We start from the raw sequence: 25,754 nt of genomic DNA, 5'->3' as shown, positions 1-25,754 counted from the left end.
GGACACAAAACCAGAGCTCCCAACAGGTTTGCATATTGTAATCTAATCTGAAAAGAAAGAGAGCTCTGGTTCAGAAGTTTCCTGTACACTTGTGGATTCCGAGATACTGAAATGAAGAAGCTGGAGAAGATCAACCCAGAAAACAAATGTATTTTCAGCTGTACAAGGTGTTTGGAGGGCAACTGCAGTAATTTTGAGTCATCATAAACAGCCAATAGCACATTATACTACTATGAAATGCTATCCAGAATGCTGAATTTTAACTGGGAGGAAAGGGATTTCACTGTTGCTATTATTATGATTATTATATTACTATACTGCAAATAGGTACTGTGGAGACACAGCATCCATGATTACAGAGCCTGTGATTCCACAGTCAGCTGTGGAATTCAAGAAGAAAATTCCAGCTTGCAAACAGTTTGCAGATGTTCAAGACTTCATTAAAAATACATTGTCAGACCCAATCGGGAACAAAATGCAAGTTTGCAGAAGTCTTTCAGAGTTGTTGTGGATTCCTTTTTGTGTTATGATTCCAGTGTAGGCATATTCCCAAATGAATTCTGTTTCTATTGTGAGTTTACCACAAACAGTACAGCACTGTGCTAATGCATAATAACTTGAAAAATTTTATTTGGAAATAAAACAGAAAATGCACTTTTATTATTTCTTTTGATAAAATGAAATCGGTAATTTTGCAAAAAATAATTTTTTTACTACTACTTTCAATTGCAGTGTAACTTGGTCATGTAGATGCCACCACTACAGTCTATAACTCTAAGTCGTAGCTCTGCTTTCACCACCCAGAGGTTCAGCTGCCTGCACGCCCAGGTCCATTTCTGGTATTGCCTAGCTGTATAACTACTGAAAGAGAGTTGAAAGGAAGCCTGGAAGGAGATAACAGTTACAGACTGTTGTCAGTACAGAAAGTTACAGACTTTAAGATTATTGAGACATCATAATTAGGTCAAGGACTCATGAAGAAAGTACCAACACAAAGGTATAAAATCATAGAGCGTGGTTAGCAGGTCCTACTGGGAATCATCAACTCCAGTCATCACCACCAAGAGTGTTGAAAGAGCTGGTGGAAGATGGCAGCTCAGCAACACTGAATCTATAGAAAGGAGCCACACTGGACAATCCTATCCAGCCAGTGCCTGCCAGACCAGCAAGGGTTGTGAGCAGTGGTGAGCACAGTAAAACAGCAGTTAAAGCAGGTCATTAACTCCTAGATATCTTTTGTATGCATTATCAAACAAATAATTCCTTTACACTTTTAAGATTAATGTATCCTATATGCAGAATCCTTTTTATACCCTGCCAAAACAATGTAAGACTGGCTGAAACAGGCTTTGCCAGTAATGGAATTTTGTTGTTGCCAAGGTAAAGCCAATAATTAAAAGAGGCACTAAACATGTAAGTCATACTCATTCTTAGGATTTTACAGAATCAGGACATCTATTTCCCCTGCAATCAACTAATAACAAAGTAATTTTTCTTTATATAAATACAAGAATAAAATACAAAAGGCATGTACCTTATTAAAAAAACACTGTCTGGAGTTAGCCATACCGGGCAATTGTGCGTTGCCAAGCACTGATTTGATTTTCATTATACTGCACTGACGGCAAAGTCATTTATCTTTTCTGCTCCCAGTCTCCTTTTATCTTTTCTGTATGCTTCTGTACTTTTCCTCTATCCTGCAGGGTTGCTGAATGCTGATGAGCAGAAAATGGTACAAAGCCACAGACACCCTCTTTCAGATTAAAAGTTCAGGTACAGAAGGTCCAACTTTTTCAATTTTGGGGTTTCCAAAGAAGCTGTATATTTGGCATTGTCCAGGTATATAAAGATCAATTAAATACTTCACTGGCCATCCTTCTCTAGAACAGACAGAATTTCAAACAATGAATGATGTTTCACTCATAGTTCTAATATCTTTCCCGTTAAAAACAGAAATTATACTCCTGTCACTATAGCCTTGGATATTTAAACAAATAATGAATCAAATAGAAAAAAAAAAAAAGAAAATGAAAGCAATTTTCCACATATCAGAGCCATGATTTTTTAACTTTTTCTTTTTGCATTCAACTTGCTATATTTTTAGATTACTAGCATTCCATAAAAATCGGGGAAAATGGCAATATAAAGAAAAGTATCTTCCTAGCCTTATGATACTTATCCTTTATGTGTTAGCATCTCACCAGTGATGTGCATACAACTGACAAGTATCAACTCACCAGCTGAACTTGTCATTATTGGTTTGTTAGTACTGAATCAGGATTGCTGTAATCCTGTTTCTCACCAAACCGAAGTATTTAATGTCATGAGAGACAATACATCCCTCTTGAAATAAAGTGAAATGAAAATTTGTTCAAACAGAATTACAATGGAACCTCTACAGCTGATGCTTGACAAAGCAGACACTTCAGTTGCACTTCAGTTCCCAAAGGTCTCTACGCTGTTCATGTCTGTACACAAGACGGTATCTGTACCTCTGCTGTCAGGCAATGGCAGTCTGTTCAACAGAGTTAATGGAACCTAAAGAAGGATTCAGAATACTCCTGAACAGATACACTGGCTAAAATGCACTCAGAAGAGTTGAAGATGTTGGTCAATCTCAGCAAAACAACTGCCACTGCTAATGTTATCAGACTTCTCACATAGCAGTGATCTGAACCATAACTACCCATGACTTCTAACAACAAACACCTTCTCTATTCACCTGATTAGGCATATATATTATCACACTATCAGCATCTTTTTCAGCAAAGCATTTTAGACAATTGCCATACAAGTTCCCTGCCACAAAACAGAACACGCAACTGCCATCTTAGCGTTCAGTCTATACAGAATTATTCAGAACAGCCATATGTACAAAATGCTGCAGATGAATCTCATGACAGCAAGTGGCTGGCTGGAAAAACAGTGGAAGAAATTTAACATCAGTAAGTGCAAAGAATTGTAAACAGAAAAACATAACCCTAACTATGCATGCACATTAGTAGACTACATTAGCTATAGCTCAGGGGAGAATTCTTGGAAATCACTGTGGCCAGCTCTCTGAAAATGTCAGCTCAGTGCTCAACAGACATTCAACAGGCAAACACAAAGTTACAACTCATTAAGGAAATAAATAAAACAAAAAAAATTATTATGCCACAGAACAAACGCAAGCATATAAACTTTGAGGATTGCAGGCAGTTGTGACACCACCCCTCTCTCTTGTTCAGAGTTTCAAACAGACACTGTAGAATTTCAAATGCACAGAGAACGGTGATACGAATAGAAAGAGATGGGAAGTGAATCCCATGCAAAGAGAGATTAAGTACTTTTGAGTTCTGAAAAAGGACAGCTAAACTATCTATAGACTCAGGACTGGTACACAGCAAATGGAGTACAATCAGTAACTGATCATCACAGAAAAAAGAGAGAGAAGACAAAGAAAATGTGGAATAAATGCATTTAAGTAAATGAGACATGTAAGTAAAATACAGATCTTGTTGCCACCAATTGTCAGAGTGTGAAGTGCAACAGCTTCCAATCCAGATAATGCACATTCACAGAGAGCAGGTCCTTTGGCAGCTATTAGGCCAGTGGCCCATGTACAACTCCAGGTAGGGTCACTGACAAACTAGAGTTTAGGAGTAATACTCCACTGATTGTCGTCTCTAAACTGGTCGCCATAGAGGACATAGGAAATTATTTTCCTCTGTATCTGTTTTTACATCAGGTGTGTTGTGGTTTTTTAATAAATACTGGGGGGAAAAAAATCTCAGTGTAAATTAACATGACTCAAAGACCAGCTCTGGGTGTGGGTCCTCTAAACAGTGTCTCTTCCTTGTGGATAACAGGAGACTTTTTCCTTCAACATAGTTACCAACACAGCTAGACTCCAGAAAATAAATGATAATGGGTTCTTAATAATCAGGAAGGTGAGGTATAGATAGAGGAACGGTAACATCTCACTCTTCTGAATGATCTTGCTTGCAATTCACACATACCAAACACCGGCGTTAACTTCTCCATCTGGGCAATAATGACAGCAGCTTGAATGGGAAATACTCATGGTTAGAGGGATGCTTCACAAAGTTAGAGAGTTATCGTTAGTCATATTTCTCAATGACACCTCCAAAAGTCATCAAGAGTGGCAAAATTTCTTCATTCAGTTTTATATTGTTCTTTCTCCACATTTATGACAGCATATCACTAAAAAGGACAGTTGTGTATTTCCTCCTCCTCTCCAATTAGATCCATAGACTATCCACATATTGAACAAGATGGTTCGGTCAAAAAGTCATTACATTTTTTTCAGTTTCCCATTGGACAACTGCAGGCTCACTGTCCAACCACAGATCACTAGATTTGACAGAAATGATACAGCAAAGTGTGCAGGCAAGGGAAGGGGAGGAACAACACAAGTCTGTTCAGTAGCAGCTTTCAGCTACGCTGCTTTACTCACAATGATAAAATGCATGATATGGTGTTGGAGTCCTGGATGCTGAGCATTTTAGACTTTCTGTGCTGACAGACTGACTCCCAGGAGAGCACTCCATTTGACCTGAGGCCGTGGAGAAGACTTCCAAAATTGATTGATAGCACTGGGATTATGGGAGTGTAGTTTGATTAGAAGTGTGCAATATCACAGGGTAGAAAACTAAGAGTTTAAGGTTTTAGAATATAGTAACATATATGGAGCAAGATGGAGGTTTTAGGGAGGAGGCTGGTTCTTCTTCTTGACCTTCTTCTTCCTTCTTCTTCATGGGTTTGGGTAGTATTTTGTAATTGGGCAGAAAAGTCCGCATTGCGGACTTTGAGTGATTAGTTATTGGGTTAAAAGTGAAAATAATTTAGGCGTCATTTCTTAATTGGATAGTTTAGCCTTAAAAGACCTTGTAATGAAAGACAGCTAGCCATTTTTGTACCTTGTTAGTGAATTACTGCCAAACTCACTGCCTGTGAGACTGTAACATATATAAGAAAAAATAACTATCTAAGCCTGAACACGAAATACTGTCTCAAGAGCTTCAATCCCAACCTCGACAGAGGTAGAGAAAAGAAGCCAAAAACTGGCACTGCGGTTCAGCAGCACTGTTTGAACTTGGTCTTCTGAATGGAAAACACACAATTCCTTGGATGTGAAAGATGGTGAGCCTGAATTGACTAGAAGTCACAAAGCAGTCACCAAAAAAGCAAGAAAAGTACATTAAAATCTGTGGTTAGAGGATGTTAGATAAAGCAGAGCTTGTCCAACTTCAGGTGACAGAACTCTAAAAATATGGAAAAGCGCTTCAACTTGTAATTGTAATTACAACAACAGCTCAACTTAATGAAAACATCCTAGCATCAGTAAATCATGTCTGCATTTGAGAGGAAGCATCTTTCAGAGCAAATAGGTTCTGCTGGGAAATCAGTTTTGTTCTTCTCTGGACTTCCTCATGTAGGTACTGCAAGGTGTCATTGTACTGGGGAGATCAGTTATGGAACAGAATGTATAATTAAATGTATTTAAATCCTTCAAATGCTGCTAAAGTACAAATGTACATACAAAAGAGCACTCAGGATATTTCTTCTTAGCCATCAACCCTGAATAACAGAACTGTGAAGCCAGGCAACTCTACACTACCAGCTGCACTATGATTCAGAGATCCTTTTTATCCTCACAATACTTCGTGGTAGTATAATCATTCCTAGTCATGTGTGATTCATCAAAGTATTTTGTAGTAAAGACAAATGTTATAATACACCCTATTGTAACCATGCAAATTACTGATGTTCATTTCCCTACCTAAATTATGCTTTCGCTGAACTTTTTCTGCTGCTCTAGCAGCTCCAATGTTCCAAGCTAGTTCAGCATTTCAAAGATGCTTCATAGCAAGAAGTCCCAAGTTTTCTGAGGTGGCCTTCTTCATCCCGTTTCACTTTCTCAAGCCTCTTTATGCTTTACACATCACTGTTTTGAAGAAGTTTGCACTAGGTTCTTAACCCTAAGCTACCACCCAATCTCCTCTGTATGCCTCCTGTGGACAGAAGCTATGTAAGCTCACTTGGCAAACTATACAGTACTTGCCTCAACAACTGTGAATGACAGGTCTTCTGAGAATCATCACAAGCCAAGAAATCCAGAGACATATGGAAAAGTTTCAACCTTCTTTTTTCTACATAAAGATACATATTCCCAATGGATTCATCTTTCTGCTCTCTTGGGGCCTAGTAACTTTAATATACTCGTTGCTATGCTGTCCACAAGAGATGTAATATTTTTAATTAGGAAAGTTAATACAGTCTATTTCCTAATTCTTCACCTATTAAAGCTTTTTTTTTTAAAGTGATCATCAGGGTCAGCAGTTGACCGCAATGGTATTTTAGAATGGCTCATATTAACTGTCTAAATTTCCACTTCAGACCTAACGGTCTTGGCTCAAGAATAAGCATTCAACAACCCGAGAGCAAGTTAAATAGAGCACAAGTACACACTCCCACTCCACATTCTACAGTTATAAAAAGAGATCACAATAAAGATCGAATACAACCTGAACATGGCATGATAGCACACTTCCAAAGAAGGACAGAATGGTACTACTACCTCTGCTGGTGCTTGTTCAGGAAGGTTGTATAGTAAAAGTACTGTGGACTGAAATAAATCAGATATTCCCAGTGATCACTCTGTTCTTTTACTTTAGAGCTGCATATTTAACATTTTAAACAGACAGAATTGCTAAGGAATAAAAAGCAAAGGTTCATGATGAGAAGAAAAGCAAGTTTGGGCATCATTCCCATTTCATCCCCCAAATCCTGTTAGTAGAGTTTCAGTAAGAAATTGAGAGAAGAATGAGAAGAATTATTCATATCATCTTGTGAGAGAAAAAAAAAAAAAAACAATGTATGTCATCTCTGATGCAGCAGTAGCCAAAAATCTATTTATAAATGCATATGCATTCATATATATGACTTTGAATGAAGCAGTACATCTTATCACTCACTGACATTCCCACATGCAGATTTGGGCTTCTACCTGAAAAAAAGACATCCAGCTATCAGACAAAAAACCTAAAACTATCAAAATTTCTCATTAGGTATAAATCACTCTGCCTTTTCCCCATGGTATTTAAAGTGCAACAATGAACTTACAACAACATTATCAAATTTCAAACATATAGGAACACTTTTCAGTAAAACAAAACACAGCATGATGTTATTTATTGTTCAACAATGGTCTGTGATTTATTTAGCTAGGGGATTGAAGAGCTACAAGAAACACATGTGGTATGCAAATGATTCAGCAGGTATACTTTCTTTGAAATTATTCTATAGGAATCAATTTCCCTTCTTCCTCCTCCACCTTTTATTTCCTACACCTTTTATTCCCTTTTACCCTTATTAACTGAGGTGCTACTTGCCATCCTGAGGATATGAACTCTTAACTGAGGTTCCAAGCTGCTGTGACTACCAAACTATCACCACGCTTGGGAAAAGGGAGGTGAGAGGGGAAAAAAGTGTGGGTACCCCAGAGGCAAATGCTAATAACCACCTTTTGCTTCTTATCCTCTCCCCCACCCACTCGTTTCAAATAAATAAAATATTAGTCTTCTTGCTCTGTCCCACATTGCCACATAGCGTCACTGCATGCTGTGAAACAAAATGCATTGCTAAACATTTTTCATGATAATCCACTGTGGGATAACTTTTTTTAATAAACTTTAGGTCATTTACCCTTCAAAGAGAAACATAATCTGCTTTCAAATTATGCTGTTCCAAATACAAAGATAACACGCTCAGTTCTCATTTCTAACTGCTCTTGCTAGGTCTCAACAGCGTGCAGCAGCCAGAAAGCTGCCAGGCAGGAGCAGCAGAGGATCTCCTAGGGGTACCATTCAGTGGAACTAGGCCAACAGAGCTGGTTCTCTGGCACCTGTCCCCACCCAAGTGCATGAGAGGTGCCAGGGGATGGGGCCACGTGATGAGCTCGAGCAGTTGGACAGCCACAGCAACCACTATGAGCTGGAACAACTTGAGAATGAGAGCACTACCTCATTCGACAAGGCAGTCGATCAGCCTCACTATTTCCATTCCATCCTCACTATTTCCACAGTTTGCCCTGTGCAAACAACAGCCCTGGAGAATAGCAGGAAAAGACATGTGAAGCCATGGAGGCTAGACCCTGGAAAAGCACATTTACAGATTCACAGAATATGCTGAGTTGGAAGGGATCCATCAGGATCATCAAGTCCAACTCCTGGTCCTGCACAGCACCATCTCCAAGAATCACTCCATGTGCCTGAAATCATTGTCCAAAGACTTCTTGAACTCTCACAGGGGTGGTGCTGTGACCACTTCCTGTGGAGCCTGTTCCAGTGTTCAGGCACACCCTGGGGGAAAAACCTTTTCCTGATACTGAGCCTAAATCTCCCTGACTCAGCTTCATGCCATTTCCTCGAGTCCTGTCACTGGTCACAAGAGTGAAGAAATCAGTACCTGCCCCTCTGCGTCCCCTCATGAGAATGTCAAAGACACAACGAGGTATCTCCTCAGTCTCCTCCAGGCTGAACAGACCAAGTGACCTCAGCCACTCCTCACTAGGCTTCCCCTCAAGGCCCTTCACCATCCTCATGGCTCTTCTTTAGACACTCTCTAATAGTTTGATATATTTTTTTATATTGTGGCACCCAAACCTGCACCCAGCACTTGAGGTGAGGCTGCCCTAGTGCAGAGCAGAGCAGAACTATCCCCTCCCTTGCACAGCTGCCAATGCTGTGCCTGATGCACCCTAGGACAGGGTTGGCCTTCCTGGCTGCCAGGGCACTGCTGACCTCTGTTCAACTTGCCATCGACCAGGATCCCAAAGTCACTTTCTGTACCATTGCTCTCCAGCATCTCATTCCATTCCAGCACCTGATTAAAAAAAGCTTCCAAAAAAGTTACCTGAAGTGTGAAAGCACCCCACCAGAAGGGCAAAAGAGATCTGTCAACCTTACAATACTTAGAAGGAAATCCAATTGACTAGGTATTCTACTAGTAAAAATGGGGGTAAATACCATAAACTTCAGGCAGCATAAAATACTGGGACAAAGGCAAAAAATAAGGTGGCATTTGTGCAGGTTTTCCAACACAAAAACAACAGATCAAGGCAAGCCTAAAAGGTGAACATTACAGACACCTGTCTGTCCTCAAAAAGGAGGCTTGAACCAGCAACAGGCATGAATCTCAAAAATAAGATCTTACTTTCTCACCACTGGTTATAAAAACTGGAAACAAACAGGCTAAGTTTCTCTTTCCTGTAAGAAAACTACAATTAAGATTTACCTAAACCCTGGAGGAGACACTGGTCTATAAATAAATAAAAGCACACATCACTCTCCTCCATCAACAAATACTGTATCTGTCACTCAACTAGATGTCAGCTAAGTCTGTAATCCATTTTCACTGTATAGAGCACAGTTACTATGGTAGGTATGCAGGAAAGCACTAGCCTGACTGACAGATGTTCAGGCTGGTGCAGGAATGTGTTCACCTTTACGTTGTTCTGGAGCGAGATACCTCCTACAGATTATTTAGCACATCACTTTTGCTTTTATAGCAAGAGCATGACTCTTACAGAAAGATGCTAACAGACTCTTGCTACTTCCTTGGATGTCAGAGAGCAGTATTCATGTTGATGCCAAGGACAGACGAATAAGTTAATGCAATAAAATATGACAGCACAACATAAGCATAAGGAGACATGAAACAACACAGTACAGAAAGCAGAGTGCAGCTCAAGTTTTCAGTCTTGGCTATGAGTTGTATTGTCACAGCACATACTACTAAGCATATGTTCATTAGCACATGAAAGGGAAGTCTTCTCTTACATCTCCTTCCTTTCCTTGCTTGTAATGTGGGAAGTAGGAGAAACTGCACAGTACACTTCACTGTACTCTCCTCTGGGCAAATGGCAGGGAAGGAGTGGAAAATACTGTCTCAGACCTTTCTTTTCTTTCATTAGCCAGCAGAGACCCCAGATGAAGCCGCTACAGGCTGAACTGTTCTTGAATGTACAGAATTACAATTAGGAAGCTGTCCTGACAACCATCAGGCCAGGAATCATGTGCTGCCTCTCCCTCCTCACTGTAACTGCAAGCAAGCCATAAACCTACAAAATAGCCACAAATTAAGAAACTGATTTGTGGTTTTTGACAGTCTTCTTGCTACTATATACAAAGTACACCACTGCCCCCATATACTGACAGGTGATCTTCCTAGCCTAAAACAAATCAAAACAATGCTTCCAAACTCGAGTCATTCAATTCAATAGCATTATTTGCAGAGTGTACCTGGGCATTGACATTAGTAAAACAAATATCACATTTAAATACAGCATGTACTACAAGTGCTGACAGGCAGTATTTTTTAAAGGAGTAAACACAATAAGTGTACAGTGTTTTCCTAGTGCATTCAACTTGCAAATTCAACCAGAAATCAATAACAATGGATTGCAAGTTTGCAATTTATGTTTTTAACAAATTCCCTGGCATATTCAGTTTAGCATGGATGCTGATTACATAGATTTTTGTTTGTAGCATGCTTTGCAGCTACAGTATTTAAAAATTAATAAACTAGAAGTTATTTTCAATATACAAATCTGAAACAGAATGGGTAAACAAATATTGATGCAGTGAATCTGAAAAAGCTAAAATTTCTTTGGATTCCTATTGTATACAGCTTCCCACTTAAAGTAATTCACACTAGTAAGCACTGAACTGAGTAAAAGATACTTGCAGAACCAGCCTAGTGTAACTAAGAAAATTTCACACTCGCAAAAGAAAGTACAAACACACCTATCTATAGCTTTGTGTTCTTTTCTAGCTCAACGTAATTGCATACTTCCCAAAACACTCTTTCTTTTTGATGAAAGCTGTTCTGAAGAAGGCAAGTATGGGGCATTAGTAATAAAAAGCAAAAATGAATGTGCATCAATCTAAGATTCATGGACATATAAAGATTAAATACTACAAGTCTGCATCATAGCAGGATTCAGAAGTATGCCTGGTGCTTCCTGTGTTAGCTGTTACCTGTTTATCAGATAAACATGTAGCCTCCCAGTAGTAAGTGATGGGCTAACAAAAGTTACTTTGCAGGGCTTCAAACGTAGAGCACAGCTCTGGAGCTGCACTTAAATTCAGGCTGCAGAGGAAGAAAATTTTAATTTTAGAGAAGTTCTAGTTTTGATAGTGTAACCATTCTGCTGTAACCAATATGCTCACCCACAAGGAATTATCTCCCATATAATTGCTTCAATACTAATTAATAAATAAAAACTGATGAAGAGACTTTGCTCGCAGTTACTATCATCAGCTGAAGAGAGGGCCTAAGGAAGAGCCTCAGGCCTTTAAGCCAGGTAGTGATTAGCTGACAGAAATTGCCTGGTCTTGAGGTCATTCTTGCTATTAGATAAAAATATTAATACATTTTTCAAATAGAAAATAATTTTATAAAAGCTACTGGCTGAACTGAATAGTAAGTGCATAGTTACTTTAAACAAGACTGATATTTTCAGTTTTTCTAGCAACTAGCAAATGACAAAAACTCACTGGGAAAAAATTGATTCTGCTGATTGACATGTGTTTTTTTCTTTTTCTTAGACTATTACTGAAAGTCAGCTCTTTAGTCTCCTCAGACTGATCACCACACTTCAGGGTAAGGGAATGCCCAACACAGCTGTCCAGCTGGAAGCACGGTACTATATCCAGTCATCTTGTCTTATGGACATGAATAAAACCATGGTCCCATGCTGGAACTAAACAAACATGAGCTGCTGTACTGATTATGATCTAAATCAGCTTATGTGACTCCGTTCACTAGCTTTTCCTGGACAAAAATAATTTTTCACTTGTGCAGAATCAAGCAATTATTACTACATGGATCCCATTCTTGAGACCTTTATATCTTTTTTAGTTATATTAAGCCAAACTGAGTGAGCCCCCCAGGCACATGCCTGAGAGAATTCAATGCCAGGAACTCTATATAGGCTCTCTGCAAGCCAAAAAGCACTAAAGAAACACTAATTGTCTTACTTTCCTTTAGCCAGATTATTAGAGCTCCTCCTCATTGGCCAGGGTAAGACTTAAATGTACTGTACAGCTTGTTAACATTAATTACATCTTAGGTAAAGCAATATCAAAACAAAAAGAGTGCAATAAAGGTTGACTTTATTCTGGTATAATTCTTATCATAAGATCTTCCTTAACCTTAAGGTCTTTGTATCATGACAAAGTACTTAGCATTGATGGCACTACAATAACATTTAATACAGCTGAAACCAAGACGCAGCAGGTCGCAAAGATTTCTCCAAAATGGAACATGCATGGGTTCAGTCAGACAGTGGAGGTCCTACCCTGGGTTCAGTCAGACAGTGGAGGTCCTACCCTGAGCAGCTAACCCAGCTGTGGTCAGGCACACACTGCCAGTCCTGCAAAATGTGCTGCCAACACTTTGGAATAGAAGCAGGGGTAGGAAAAGTAAAACCACGCAAAATTCTTATTTGGGTACTGTCTTCCTTCAGCATTTCTCCACCCACTCACCACCACCCAGCTAGATAGCCACTTTCTTTCACAGCTGCTCATTCCCATCTGCTCTGGTACTGCCTGCACTTGTCTCTTACCCCTGCACCTACAATTCCTCCTGACTTCACTTCTTTCCATACACTTTCTTTTTCTGTTTTTAGCAGATACTCCCCCTGACAAGAGAAACACTTTAGTGTTGCCAGTTGGCATTTTATTTCCATACCTATCTCCACATCCCAACCACAGCAAAAAGGAAGAATAGGAGAAGATGAATCTCCTGGAAACATCTTTTCCAGCCATACATTCATCTCCACTGATACATCATGTACTCCCTCCTTCCACTAATTCAAAAAGAGAAAAAATCTTTTTACAGGGGAAAAAAATGAATAAACTTATGAGACACTGAAAAGCCATGCAGGAAATAGCGAGTTTTCCATGTTCATCTGACAAAGGAATGAGAAACAGAGGGTTTGGAGAATAGAAGCACTAATCCAAACGGGGAAAAAAATAAAGCAACAATAGCTGGAAAAGGCCTGGTGGATTGAAAGCACAAATAAAGACACCAATGGAGGAAAGAGACACAGAGATGATGTGACAGACAATACAATCCAACAAGCAATATTTTGCTTTTAAGAATTACTGACAAAGAAGGTATGATGCATGATTAGGAAATGCAAAATAAGAGCATGTGGAGGTAAGTGGAGTTTTCTGGATTATTGTACTGTGCAAAGATGACAGTATACACATCCCATGATTTTCCCCAGCTGCAACTGGTACAACTGCTAGAGCCACACACTGATCAGCTAAGCCTGCTTGCAAGGACACCCCTCCTCCCTCAAAACATTACCTCAGGCATCACCCTGGTAGAACTACACTGCTCCCTACTCCATAGTAGATGACTGCACCACTGTCCTTTACACAGGAATAAAGTCCCTGCCTAAAGACAAAGGCAGTTGCAGTGATTTTCTGTAATCCCAGCTGAATCTGAACAACATATTATATACCTGTAATACATATAAAAAGTCAGGTCTGCTTTTAAATTACCTAATCAGGAAGGGATTTGGACCAGACCCACATGGACTAAAGAGTTATGCATGTGATAATGATTCACATCCACTATAGGATGCTCCTAAAAAATAACTGCTTGTCTTAATTCCTTTTTTCCAATTAATTTTAGTGTATGAAATGCAAAACATCTTCATGCAAAAATTATATATGCTATAGCCATGTAAGTATTTTGATTGGCTACCTAAGCTTTCCAAAAGGCAGTTTCTATTTAAAACTTGACTTGTATTGAATGTCATGCTTAAGTTTAAACTAATTTTGAGATCAGCTGCATTCTTTGAGAAAAAAATGAAAAGTTAACATTTAAGCCATTTTGAGGAAAAAATCTGCTTTTCATCTCATAGCAAGTTCTACTCCTCAGAGTTTATCTAACTTTAACCACAGTACTTTATTAATACTGGTCAGCTGGAAGAGAAGTGAGATTATAATCATTAGCACGCTGTCAAAATTTGAAAGGACAGCCCACTCCCCCCAAAATGTTTTGTGAACCGAAACGAGGTTCATAGAACTGCCAAAAGAAAAGAAAAAGTATCTGCAAGCTGGAGTCTTTTAGGTGTCTACTAACAAAAATATTTGTTATATTTGCATTAATTAAAATGAAGATTCACTGTATTGATTAAAATGAAGATTCACCAATATAAGAAATAACCTATCAAGATGCTTCAGCCGAAGGTTTGGGTAACTTTCATGAAAATCCATCCATTTTTAGAAGCAAACTTACTTTTATTTACATTTAACTTAACTGCCATGAATATGGGGGTACGTGTATTTCAGTAAAAAGTGGCTTTGAAGGAAACTACGAAATCTGAAATTCCATGTGCAAGGATTCCTATGATTTCAAATTCACTCAGTAGCATCCATGAACTCCTGGCATTGTAATATAAGAGACTCAAAAAGATGGATTACCTCAGCAATTCATCTGAAAAAATACAGCTTTGAATTGAAGTACTTGCCATGAGTTCATACCTTAAAATGTACTCTTTCAACAAAACTGAACCATGATAAAAGATGATCAGATCCCAAATGGAACTGAAAAATAGCAAGATATATTCAACCGACAACCCAGAGCAAACTATTTCAGTATTCCTGGGCGTTAGTATACCTCTGTGATAAGAGCTTTATTAAAAAAAAAAGAGCTAAAATCTAGACTTAACAATTTTACAGGATAACAGACTATCTCAAACTATGCAGGATTTTGGTCTCCAAGTTTTCACGAAGATTAACCTACTAATTTTCATAATTGTTGGCAAAGTTCTGTACACTGGTACTGCTAAGCTGGTGCGATATACATTAAGTATCTCCTACAGGTGCTGAACCAATAGACTCAAGCATAACTATAAGGCTCTAGTAACCAAATATTCCTAACAAAAGAATACTTGGATTTTCTGTTCAGATTCCAGGTGAATCAAAAGTCTTGAGAATGGTTTTGAAAAAAAAACACACAAGAACAGCAGAAAGTTATCAACTGCTGTCTACAAGACATAAGTGTGCCTCTGTTTTCAAGGCATCAAATATATTCAAGCAGCAAAAGTCTATAGAATATGAGCTCTAAACAATACTACAATAAAGTGAGTTAAGGAGGAAGTAGGTCACATGTTTCAAACTGATGGTCCTGAGTTCCATCCCCAACATTTTAAATACTTGGTTATGCCAATAGCAGTGATAGGACAAGGAGTAACAGTTTCAAAACAAAAGGAGGCAGGTTAGATTAGGTGTTAGGAAGAAATTCTTTACTGTGAGGGTGGTGAGGTTGCTCAGAAAAGCTGAGGATGACCCATCCCTGGAAGTGCTCAAGGCCAGGCTGGATATGGTTTTTGAGCAACCTGGTCTAGTGGAAGATGTGCTTGCCTGTGGCAGGGGGGTTCAGAACTAGATGGTCTTTATGGTCCCTTCCAACCCAAACTGTTCTATGATCCTATGACTATTAAATAAGTCTCAGCAGTTTCCATTTTAAAGCACCTCACTAGGAGAACCACTTCCTAGTCATACTTCCTCCTCGTGTGGTGCCAGAAAGTAGTGTAACAGTCCGCTGGTCATGGTAGAAAAGGGCTGAAGAAAGGCTCCCAAGTGTTCTACCCAGCTGTTCCAGTAACAAAAAGACTTATTTGTTGATCCCTTCAGGATGGCCTAAATGAGATATGCCAGTGCTTTCTGGGTCTACCTTTCATCAGCACAGCCTTGAATACACGCTAGGACTCTGGCAGCAGCACAAAAAGCTGGATCAGTGAACTGTTTTGGCTGAAAACTTAACACATTTTCAGTTATTTTTCAGGTAAGTTTTCAGCCAGATCATATGGCTGTACAGAGCTCATGGCTGGGACAATAAAGGCCAAAAACACCTTTGGCTCAGAGAAGGTGGATCAGCTCTCTCCTCTGAAGCGCAATGCTCAGGCTGGCTCAAAGTGCTTAAGGAGATATTTCCTGATACAAACAGTCTGCAGCCCTTCCTCAAGCCCCCAGGCTACAGCACAAAATCATACAGCACTTGCCAAAGTATAAGGTGAACCCTCTTATGCTCAGGCTCACAGCTCAAACTGTTGTCTAGTCCTCTACTTCCAGAACTAGCTCTGTTTTGTTACTCACAGTATCTAAGTAGGAAGGGTTTCTTTGCATGTTCACCTGAAAAATCAAGATGACAGCGCTGTAAAATATTCTATTAAGCTGACAGCATTTCTCATTTATGTTTTGGCTTGTTATACAGTTCTGAGCTTGATATTTGTACAAAAAGCCAAAACTGACATAAATAAATAAAGGATTTTCTCTCTTGTTTTTTTTTTTTCCAAGGCGTAACTCCTGGAATCATGCCCTATTTGCAAAAAACAGCTTAAGAAACTTAGTGCTTCCATCAACCTCAGGAAGTGGATACGTTGCAAAGTCCTGCTCCTGAGCAAAAGATCTAAGATGGAAATTACTATATCAGCCTCCTGAGCTAGCATACAGCACGCCAAGGGACACATCAGTATCAAAGGAAGGAGACTGGAAACCTTACCAGTATTACCACTTTAATAATCTCATGAACAGTGTTAATGAAAAGGCTATAGGAAAAACAAGAAAAAACTTCCCAAGAAGAACAAAGTGCAGTTTAACAGCATATTTCAAAGTTTAAAATTTAATCAGATAATCACACCTACTATGCTAACCATTTACAAAAGGGACAAGACAAACTAAAAATGTTAGACAAACCTCCAGAAAAGGTCCCAAACAATACACATAATCATTAAATAGACCAGCAAATTTGAAAAATATTAATCAAGAAAATATTTTAAGTATTTGCTGGTACAATCCCTTTATAAAAACTGAGTGTTTTCAAAGTAATGAAATATTTTTGGTACATTAGAAATACTTACAACTACTCCACTCTTGGTAACAGTTTCCCGGTATGTAAAATTGCACACTGCCCAAGCCAGGTAATAGGTGGACATGAGAGGGGTTTGTGAAAAGTGATCTGTAACCCATCCATCTTCTTCAAAAACAGAAGTTTCAACTGGCATATTGGACAAAGATAAGTAAGTTGCTTGATGTCTGATGCTGATTTTGAATGTAGCCTTGTAGATGGGCTCGTCAAAGCAAGGAAAGGCTTTTCTGGCATGAGTAGGAGAAAACTGTGTAACACCAAGAAACCTAGAAAAGCAGAAAACAAAAATAAAATTTTATTACTAACTGTGCCTAGCACCTGATTCACAGACATACCAAATCAGACACTGCTTGACCATTGTGGTATAAAGGAGGAAAAAATTAAAACTGTAATACACAAAATATATAGTGTTTGAACACTGCTTGGTCATTTTCTTACCACCTCTACTGCAATGCAAAAGATACAAATTTGTAGGAAATTTGTAGATATCACACTAACACAAAAGAAATCAACCCTCACCTTGCATCAAACTTCAGGTTCTTGCAGTATTGTTCACCAATATGTGGGGGAAAAAGCGAGCCACTGTTGGTTATAAAATATAAAACAAGCACACTCAGTTCAAACCAGGATTTAAGAGCCTTCAGGGAATTCACTCTGCCGACACTGACAGGGCGCTTTACCTTTCTTTGGGCATGAGAACTTACGGTCACACAGCGCACTCAGGAGGGTCATTGTTTTCCACAGCTGATTACTTCTCTACTGGCTTCCTGTAGGTCTGGGACACAGTACTATATAGCACTGCTGTGTCTGTGCACCTCCAAAAAAAACCATTCTGTGAGCTTTGCAGAATCACAAATGCAAGCAAATGATTAAACCAGCACAAAGTATTTCACCATTCTTCTACATGTGCTTTTCTTTTCTGGTGTATTTTATAGAAAGCAAATTCATGTTCTTAGTTAATGGGTCAAATTTAGGAAAGATCTCTGAAGGATCTAAAGGCATTTACTAAGCACATATGGGAAGAATGGGAAGGCTTTAGCTTGACAATAAAACCTGTAACTGTTTTCTTTGGAACTAAATAAATTTTGATCCAGATACAGAATAGGAAGCTTTCTGGATGGAGACATGTATTTACACATTTGGAGAAAACTCGTGATCTTTTTGCAGAAACAAGAAGCTAAACTTAAAAGGTTGAATTATGGAGTTTGGTAAGAGTATTTTCTGGAGGCATGTAGAATGAGAAAATTACCATGGGCCAACCATGTAAATGTGAAGGTAGCATGTCTGTAGGCTTTTTGAGTGGTACTGATTCATGTCTCACCTGCCAGGGTTTCAAACTGTGCAATTTTAGATACCAGGCAAACATTTATCAAAATTTTAGAGGCCGACTAATCATCTGTTATTCCTCTGAGAGAAAAGGATGGGTGGACAGCTTTGATGTAATGAAAATTGTGGCACCTATTATTAATCAGTATATAACCATTAATCTGCAATATGATACTCTAACATTGACAGAGCAAAAACATAGGTACCCCACAGGGAAAAAAAAGTATCTCATTAACTTTTTCTACATTTTGTATTTTACACATATTTTGGAGGCAATGAAGAAATAATTTTATTGAAACATTACACCTTTTTCTTGCTATAGCACCTGATAGAACTAGATACATATTTTCAAAGAGACTGACTTTTTAAAAACTTGAAAACATTTTCCACCACTGAAGAAGTTACCATTGGTCTTCTTTCTAAAATAAAAAGCCTCTTTTGACTAATAATTATTGAAGGAATTAATCACATTTTTCTTGCCTCATTACAAAACATCAATTATTAAAACCAGCATTTTGGATAAGATTGCTATAGCTAACATAAAAAGTTGGTGCCAGATATCCCAGTGTTAATCCAAAAAACTCCCATATCAGTGGATCTGCACTACTGCAACAAAGCCATATCAGCCAATTAAATGAAGCAAAGCAACTTAATTTATATGCAAAGTATTTCAAGTGGACCTGATTCTGCATGCTAGGCACACTCTAAACAGCTACAGACATCAACAGAAGCTTCAAGTGAGCATGGAAAACTGTACTGGCCTGTTATTAACAAAGTAAGAATAATGAACTTTCCTCTGCAATTAACGTTTTTAATGAGCTCCGACACACACATAAACACATACTTAGGAAATACTGTTCATACTGTGATACCCTCTAAATAAGGAAGCTTTCCCTTGTCCCCTCTCCACATCTTCACCCCACTTCTCAGAGATCTTACCAGTAATCTTTTAATACATATTAGGCCACTGAAACAATCCCTACACCAGGCTAATAAACCCTGGTAAACTCTTCATCCTCTGTATTTTCACAGATAGACAGATATATCAACATAGACATAACTGTGCAAACACAGGGCAGTCAATATTTCATACTATTACTGGTGTTTGGTGTATAAAAATAAACCAAGTACCAATAATAGTGATATTTATAACATGTGCATTAATATCAAACATCGATTTGCTTGTTGTGCCATAAAGCAAAACAAACAAAATCTTAAAACTGCTTAAAAAAACCCTAACCATTTAAAGAAAACAAACAAGCTAGTCCCAAAACATTGTTTATCTATTTCGCTCTGTGCTCAAGTAAAACAACCAGACTTCTACAGCATGCCAAAAGTGAAGGGCAGTTTGACTATCTTATCCCTCCCTTTACATAGCTTTCTGGGTACCAACACTTTTACCTCCTGTTCCCAAAGATAACACCACAAAAGGTTGTACTTGAGGGAATGACAGGCTCACAGTCTGTCTTCTCAGAATACCATGGCAGGAACTTGCAGGCGTTTTATTTCCATCTTGTCTATTAAAGATGTGTTCCTCAATAACCTATCTATTTTGGCATCTTAGTTGTTACAAGACTAAAGAATACGTCTTTGTTTTCTCTGTGTCATATAAGAATTTTTTTCCTTTTCACTTATGCAAAACTTCGATGTTCATTTATATTATGCCTGCATACTCCTACAGTAGCTCTGTATTATATTTCTGTTGATTACTGTCAGTAAATTCTAGCACATAACGCGAAGTAAACTTGCAGCATATCACTTGCACTTTATATTTCAAGTGCACTAGGAAAGATTTCAGTCAGAAAATAAATACTTTAACGTAGCTTTTACATTTCAGGCTGATTTACAACGTTCACCTGTGAAGGCCAAAGAAACTTACTTTAGGGGAAAAAAATCATAAAGTGAAGGCATTAGTATGTTTGTGATGCCTCACAGCAGTGTTATTTGCTCCTCATGTACAACAAAAGTGAAAAATGATGGTTTTGACCCTTTTACAGCAAGTACTACTCTAATAGGGATGATGTACTTTAATTGAATATACAGATGTCAAAAAAATCAAAGCCCTGCTGGAACACCAAGGTGTCCCAGATCATACAAGTTGCTCTATCGTAACAGAAGCTGTCTGCGTTTGAGGACTAAAAATGGTTATGTGTATCATATTAAAAAATGGGTTATTAATCAGAATGGAAATTGTTACTGTATGAACACTCTCTGATAAAAAAAGTTCCGTGGTTTAGAATGGGTATTATTCACTTTATACTATAGTGAGTCACTAAGCCTGTGACAGTTGAAAAGGAAAAACACTTTTTCTATTTAACACCTGAAACTACAACCATGCAATAACTACAGTTATAAAAATGTTTTACTGAAAGAAATGTAAGTGAGCTGGTATAAAGGAAAAACATGCCACTGATTTCAATATAGCAATGCTACTTTATGTAAGGTAAGTATTTTGCCCACGACTATACTTAAGTGTATTAAAAACAAAGTAATTCATATCTCAAAAGTTACACACAGAGCACTGTGAAAAACATTTTACCATCGCCTTCCACCCTGTGTCTTAAACTATCCTGACGAGTGAAACAGTGAATAGACCTTTTTGTTGGTGGTGATGGTTTCTAAATCTTAACTAGGGGATCGGTATTGAAGTGTAATACAGTAGCTCTGGAGAAATGTCACTGCCACACCTATTTGACAGTTCAATTATTCCTACACAAAGCAGAAGTACACGAGAATAATAACTGCTTAAATAACTTCTCAGATTTGTAAAGGGAATTATACCCCCTGCTGTTAACAGTATTTTGTTTTCTGATTTGCCCATTTCAATACAGGTCTGTAAGAACTCCCAATTACCCCAAGCATTCAGTCTACCGTGACAAAAGGCATTTTATCCGCATCTTTTCTTACAACTGTGCTTTTTGAAATTTCCTTTTTATTTCACTCTGATGACAAATCTCAAAAAGTTAATTTTTATCCTGCTTGCGGTTCTAGTATCAGGCTTTTTTAAATTGTCTGTAATCATAGTAATGAAAATATGTTTTAATAAAAGAGATTTTGACTTAATTGAGTTGGTGAGGATGCTTTTCATGTCTTAATATTTTTTACCCAGTTCTTCCAACTATAAAATCTTTGTTTCACTTATATTGTTTCCACAATCTAAAACAGTAAGATTCAGGAAAAGAAAACCTGTCACTGCACAGATATTTCAAGAAAGGACAGCTTAAAAATTATCAGATTCTTAAATTATAAACCATGCCAGAACTATCAAGAAGTCCACCCTGCCTTTCTTTTCCATTACAAAGCCTCAATGTGGTTAGAAAACACCTTCTTCAAAAAGAAAGCCTCTGTAACTGTCTAAACGGGGCCCTCCACAGTAACCCTGCCTACCGCAAGGACGACCTAGACAGGGACCCAAGGGGCTTTAACTACATGAGTAAATACAAATCAGGAGTGAATCTTGCTCTGTCCACAAATGAATCAGATTTGTCAGGTCACAGGGTGTAAATCTGCAGTGACCCAGCTGTACTGTAAACGTATTCACCTTATGTGAAAACGCATCCCACAATGTTTTTTGCTTTACCAAATAGAACAGAAGAAAAACAGAAGTCCTACATGCTGCTATTTGTAACCTGACAAGGCTCTGTCATTCGAGGGCACACGGCAGCCGAACACAGAGCCTTTGTGTAAAACAGACCCGGAGCCTCTGTCCTGACAAGGACCTAGCGGACGGTCTGCTTCACTGGCGGCACCCTTGCAAGTTTGCTCCTTGCCACCGTCCGTCCCCAAGCTGCGCTGGGGCATCTCCTGCCCCGCCGGCCGCTCCCCGCAGCCCTCCCCGCGCAGGCGGGTCGTGCAGGCGGAGCGCTCCGCTCACCTGCCGGCGGCCCCGGCTAACTCCGGCCCGGCCTCCGCACGGCCCCAGCCCGCACCGCCCCGCAGTCCGAGGCAGCTCCGCCCGCCCCCGCTCAGTCCCGCAGCCTCGGCCGCCCTCCAGCCGCTCTCACGGCTGTCTCACGACACCGGCCGGTGGCTCGGAGTGGGCAAGGGCTCGCGGTCCCCGAGAACCTCCGCACCTCTGCTCTGACATCTACGGAGATGACCAGAGAGTGGTGGCGGGGGGAGGCAAGGCCTGGCCTGCGGTCACCAGCCGGCCTTGGCGGCCGTTTCCCCCGCCGTAGGCCCCCTCCCCTGGCAGCCGGCCGAGCCCCACACCTTTCGGCGGGACCGCCGGGGCCGGGCAGCGCAGAGCCCGCGGCATCACCCGCCTGGCGGCGCCGCGGCCGCCGGGTCCTAGCGCCGCCCTACCCGAAGTTGGCGCGGGGGCCGCCAACTTCGGACCGAGTTGGGTTTGAGGCGACGCGGCCCGTCCGCTACCTTCGCTCGCCGTGGAGGACGTAGGAGCTGCGGAAGAAGCCCAGCAGCTCGTTCTCGATGAGGGCGTTGTAGATGATCTTAAGGTTGTAACTTCTCTGCACCTCCAGGCTGCGGTTGAGGACCACGACGAACACCTGTGTCTGGGGGTAGAAGAAGGTGCGGGCCACCCGCACACCGCCGGCTAGCTTGTCCTCGGCCACGCGGACCGCATCGATGTGCATGCGGTGGGCGTGCAGCACGATGTAGCGGCTGGCGTTACGCACCTCCAGCTGCACGTTCACCTCCCCGCTAAAGGTGAAGTTCTCCATGAAGGCGCTCAGCATCAGGTTGTAGTGCAGGGGCCGCAGGTGCCGCGGCAGCCGCGGCCGGGCCCAGGGCGGCAGCTCCCGCCGCCGCTGCCACTCCTCCTCCTCCTCCTCCTCCTCTTCCTCCGCCGCTTCCCCGCCCCGCACCTCCTCCTCCGGCCGGCCGGGGGGTTGCCCCGCACCGGGCGGCTGCCGGGCTGCCCCCGAGAGGCTCCCGTTGCCGCCGGCCCGCGGCGGACCGTCGGCGGCGGCGCCGCACTCCTCGAAGCGGACGCTGAGCATCACGGCGATCATGGTCACCGCCAGCAGCGCTAGGATGGAGACAGCGAAGCCCAGCACCAGGCGCTTGTGCACGGCGATGTGCCGCTCCGTGGTGCGGGGTCTTGGCCCCGCCGCCTCGGCCCAGGGTCCCGGCGGCAGCCCCCGGCTGCCGTTCCGCAAGGCGGCCTCCTCCTCGATCATCATGGGGGTGACGGGCGGCCGCTTCTCCCGCTTCTCCTCCAGGGCCATCACGGCAGCGCCGCCCCCGCCTCCCGCGGGGCCGCCGCCACCCGAGGGAGCCCCGAAAGCATGGGAGACTCCGAGGCAGGGGGGCTCTCGGCCCGCGTGGGACTCACGGTCTCTCACTTCCCAACGAGCCGCATCACCCTGGCCGCCGGGAGCCCCGCCGGGGAGCAGCCCGCGGGGAGGGGAACGGGACGAGGTCGGGTCGGGTCAGGCAAAAGGCGACGGGCTCTTCCCGCCGTCCGGCCGCCGGGCCACGGCGCGCTGGCAACTTGTGTGGCTTCTGCGGGGCACTTCAGCACATGCCGCCGAGCGCACCTCAGCGCCAGGGGGAAGGGCTCTGTCGCCCCGGCCCCCTTGCTAGCGCCGCCGTCCGCAGGGAGCTCTCTTTCCCCCGCGTCCCGAGCCGCCGGGGCTGGGGTCGGGCTCCTCGCCCGGCCCCGGCAGCGCTCGAGCCATGCGCGCCCCCGGGGCGCCGCCGCGCAGGTCGGCCCGTCCCCGCGGGGCTCGCCAGGCACCGGGGGCGGTGGCACCGGACAGCAGCGCGGGCCGGGCCCGTCCTCCTCTTCCTGATAGCGGGTCAGGCTTCGGAGAGTCGCTCCTCTGATTTTCTCTTTCCTGTCTCCTGCAGGTACAGAGCAATCTCCCGGCTGGCTCGAGCAGCGGCGGCTATATATAGGCACCGGGGAGAGGCGAGGGAAGGGAAGGGAAAGGATGGGAAGGGGGGAGAGGCGGGCAAGCCCCGCCGCCCCTCGGCTTCAGCGGCTGCTCCGGCTGCCGGCGGTGACGGCGGCGCCCCGGGGGAGCGGGCGGGGGCGGGAGGCGGGGGCGACGCGGGGACGAGGGAGGCTTTTCTCCGGTGTGTCACACGCGGTGGCTCCGGGGGAGGTCGCTGAGGCGGCGGCGGCGGGAGCTCCGGCCGGGGCGGGCGGAGGGCGAGGGCCGGGCTGGGCTGCTCCGGGAGTGGGGAGGCTGCAAAGCCTCCGAGCCGCAGGACTGCCCGGGATTACACACGAATGCTTGTGCGCTCCACATAAATATTGAATGCCCTTACTGTGTCATATTTGTAGAGACTTAATAAAGAGCCGCCGACTGCGTGTTTGAACGACAATAGTGCTGTCATACTAACGTGAGGATGGAGCTCAGTAAAGGATAAATACTCCTACTTAAATCGATAGGATTAATATGCCCAGAAAAAAAACCGCGCCGTAAGCGTTGGCTGGTACTTTGAGAAATCCCCCTGCTGTTACTCCGCGGCCCCAGGACTCCCTCACTTACTCTCCCTCCTGCCAGTGCTGATCCCCCAGCCCTCAGCTGGAGGAATTTAAAGATGTGTTAAATGCTGCCTGCGATAATACAGCAACACTTTGCTTGAGTACCCCTAGGAGTGAACCCCTGTCTGGAAAACCGAATCAGCCTACTTTTTCCACCTGTGCCTAAACTTTTGTATATAGGATCTTCAAACACACAGAATTAATATATACTGCAAAGATCTAGATCAATGTCTGAAAGCATCTCTGTTCCCCTTATTTTACTTGCATACTTCAAAAGCTATCTCTGTTCATTTTCTTTTTTGAAGCTCTTCAGCTCCAATCTTGTAAGCAGTCACAGATGTGTCTATCTTTGGCATTCAGTCCTGTGGAATCTATGGGAATATATACTGTACATAAGTTAAATGCATACATAACAATTCACAGGATAAAGGCCTTACTTTCCATAGTGAAGAAAAAAGAACAAAAAATCAAGTCCTGCATTTCTTTCATAATCAAAGCAAATCTGAAGAGTTTCATTAAATGTGATATATTAGCCATTTTACTAAAAGAGGAAATGCTTAATCTTTCTTTGTCCTGAATCTTAGACATCTTCAAGAAGTGTTACATCACTTTGCATGCTGTTGTAGAATACAAATGATCGTTTATTGACACTCAAACCAGTTTAAGGATTACCAGTTTCAGTATAAGGAGTTTGCTGGCTTCCTTATATATTCCTATAGAAGGACTGTATTCAGGTCTACTGTCTCTGGAAAGAAATGAGCCTTTATTTTTATGTTGCAGTACAGTCTAAAAAAGGTTTTTAATCTTAACAATTTTTAATTAGAGGTATGTTGGTACACATGCTAATTGTGTTTGTATGTCCTAGGAAGACTGAGATTTTGCTCAATAATTAGCATTGCCACATATTTCCTGTGGTGATATTTGGCTGCCCACCTGTTAGATCAGGTCATAGAACAGAGGCATTTTATTATCCGAAAACAGCCTTCATTATTTGTTGACTGAAGTTTGATGCAGA

The 25,754-nt window shown here is 41.8% G+C and overlaps 1 protein-coding gene across 2 annotated transcripts in view; it reads right to left on the bottom strand.

The window, feature by feature from the left end:
• The window catches only part of TRHDE (thyrotropin releasing hormone degrading enzyme), a 202,038-nt gene extending 178,567 nt beyond the window's left edge, over positions 1–23,471 (bottom strand). For both annotated transcript variants that reach the window (XM_068190227.1, XM_068190228.1), the window contains exons 1-2: positions 22,657–23,471; positions 16,949–17,222 (exon numbers count right to left, since the gene is read on the bottom strand). In XM_068190227.1, the coding sequence (XP_068046328.1) occupies positions 16,949–17,222; positions 22,657–23,471 (1,089 nt within the window). The remainder of the gene's footprint in view (positions 1–16,948; positions 17,223–22,656) is intronic.
• Positions 23,472–25,754: the final 2,283 nt, after the last annotated feature.

The sequence above is a fragment of the Anomalospiza imberbis genome, chromosome 5, assembly GCF_031753505.1.
Source record: "Anomalospiza imberbis isolate Cuckoo-Finch-1a 21T00152 chromosome 5, ASM3175350v1, whole genome shotgun sequence".
NCBI classification, from domain to species: Eukaryota; Metazoa; Chordata; class Aves; order Passeriformes; family Viduidae; genus Anomalospiza; species Anomalospiza imberbis.
The sequence above is the reverse complement of the archived record's forward strand: the minus strand, read 5'-3'. Positions and strand labels throughout refer to the sequence as shown.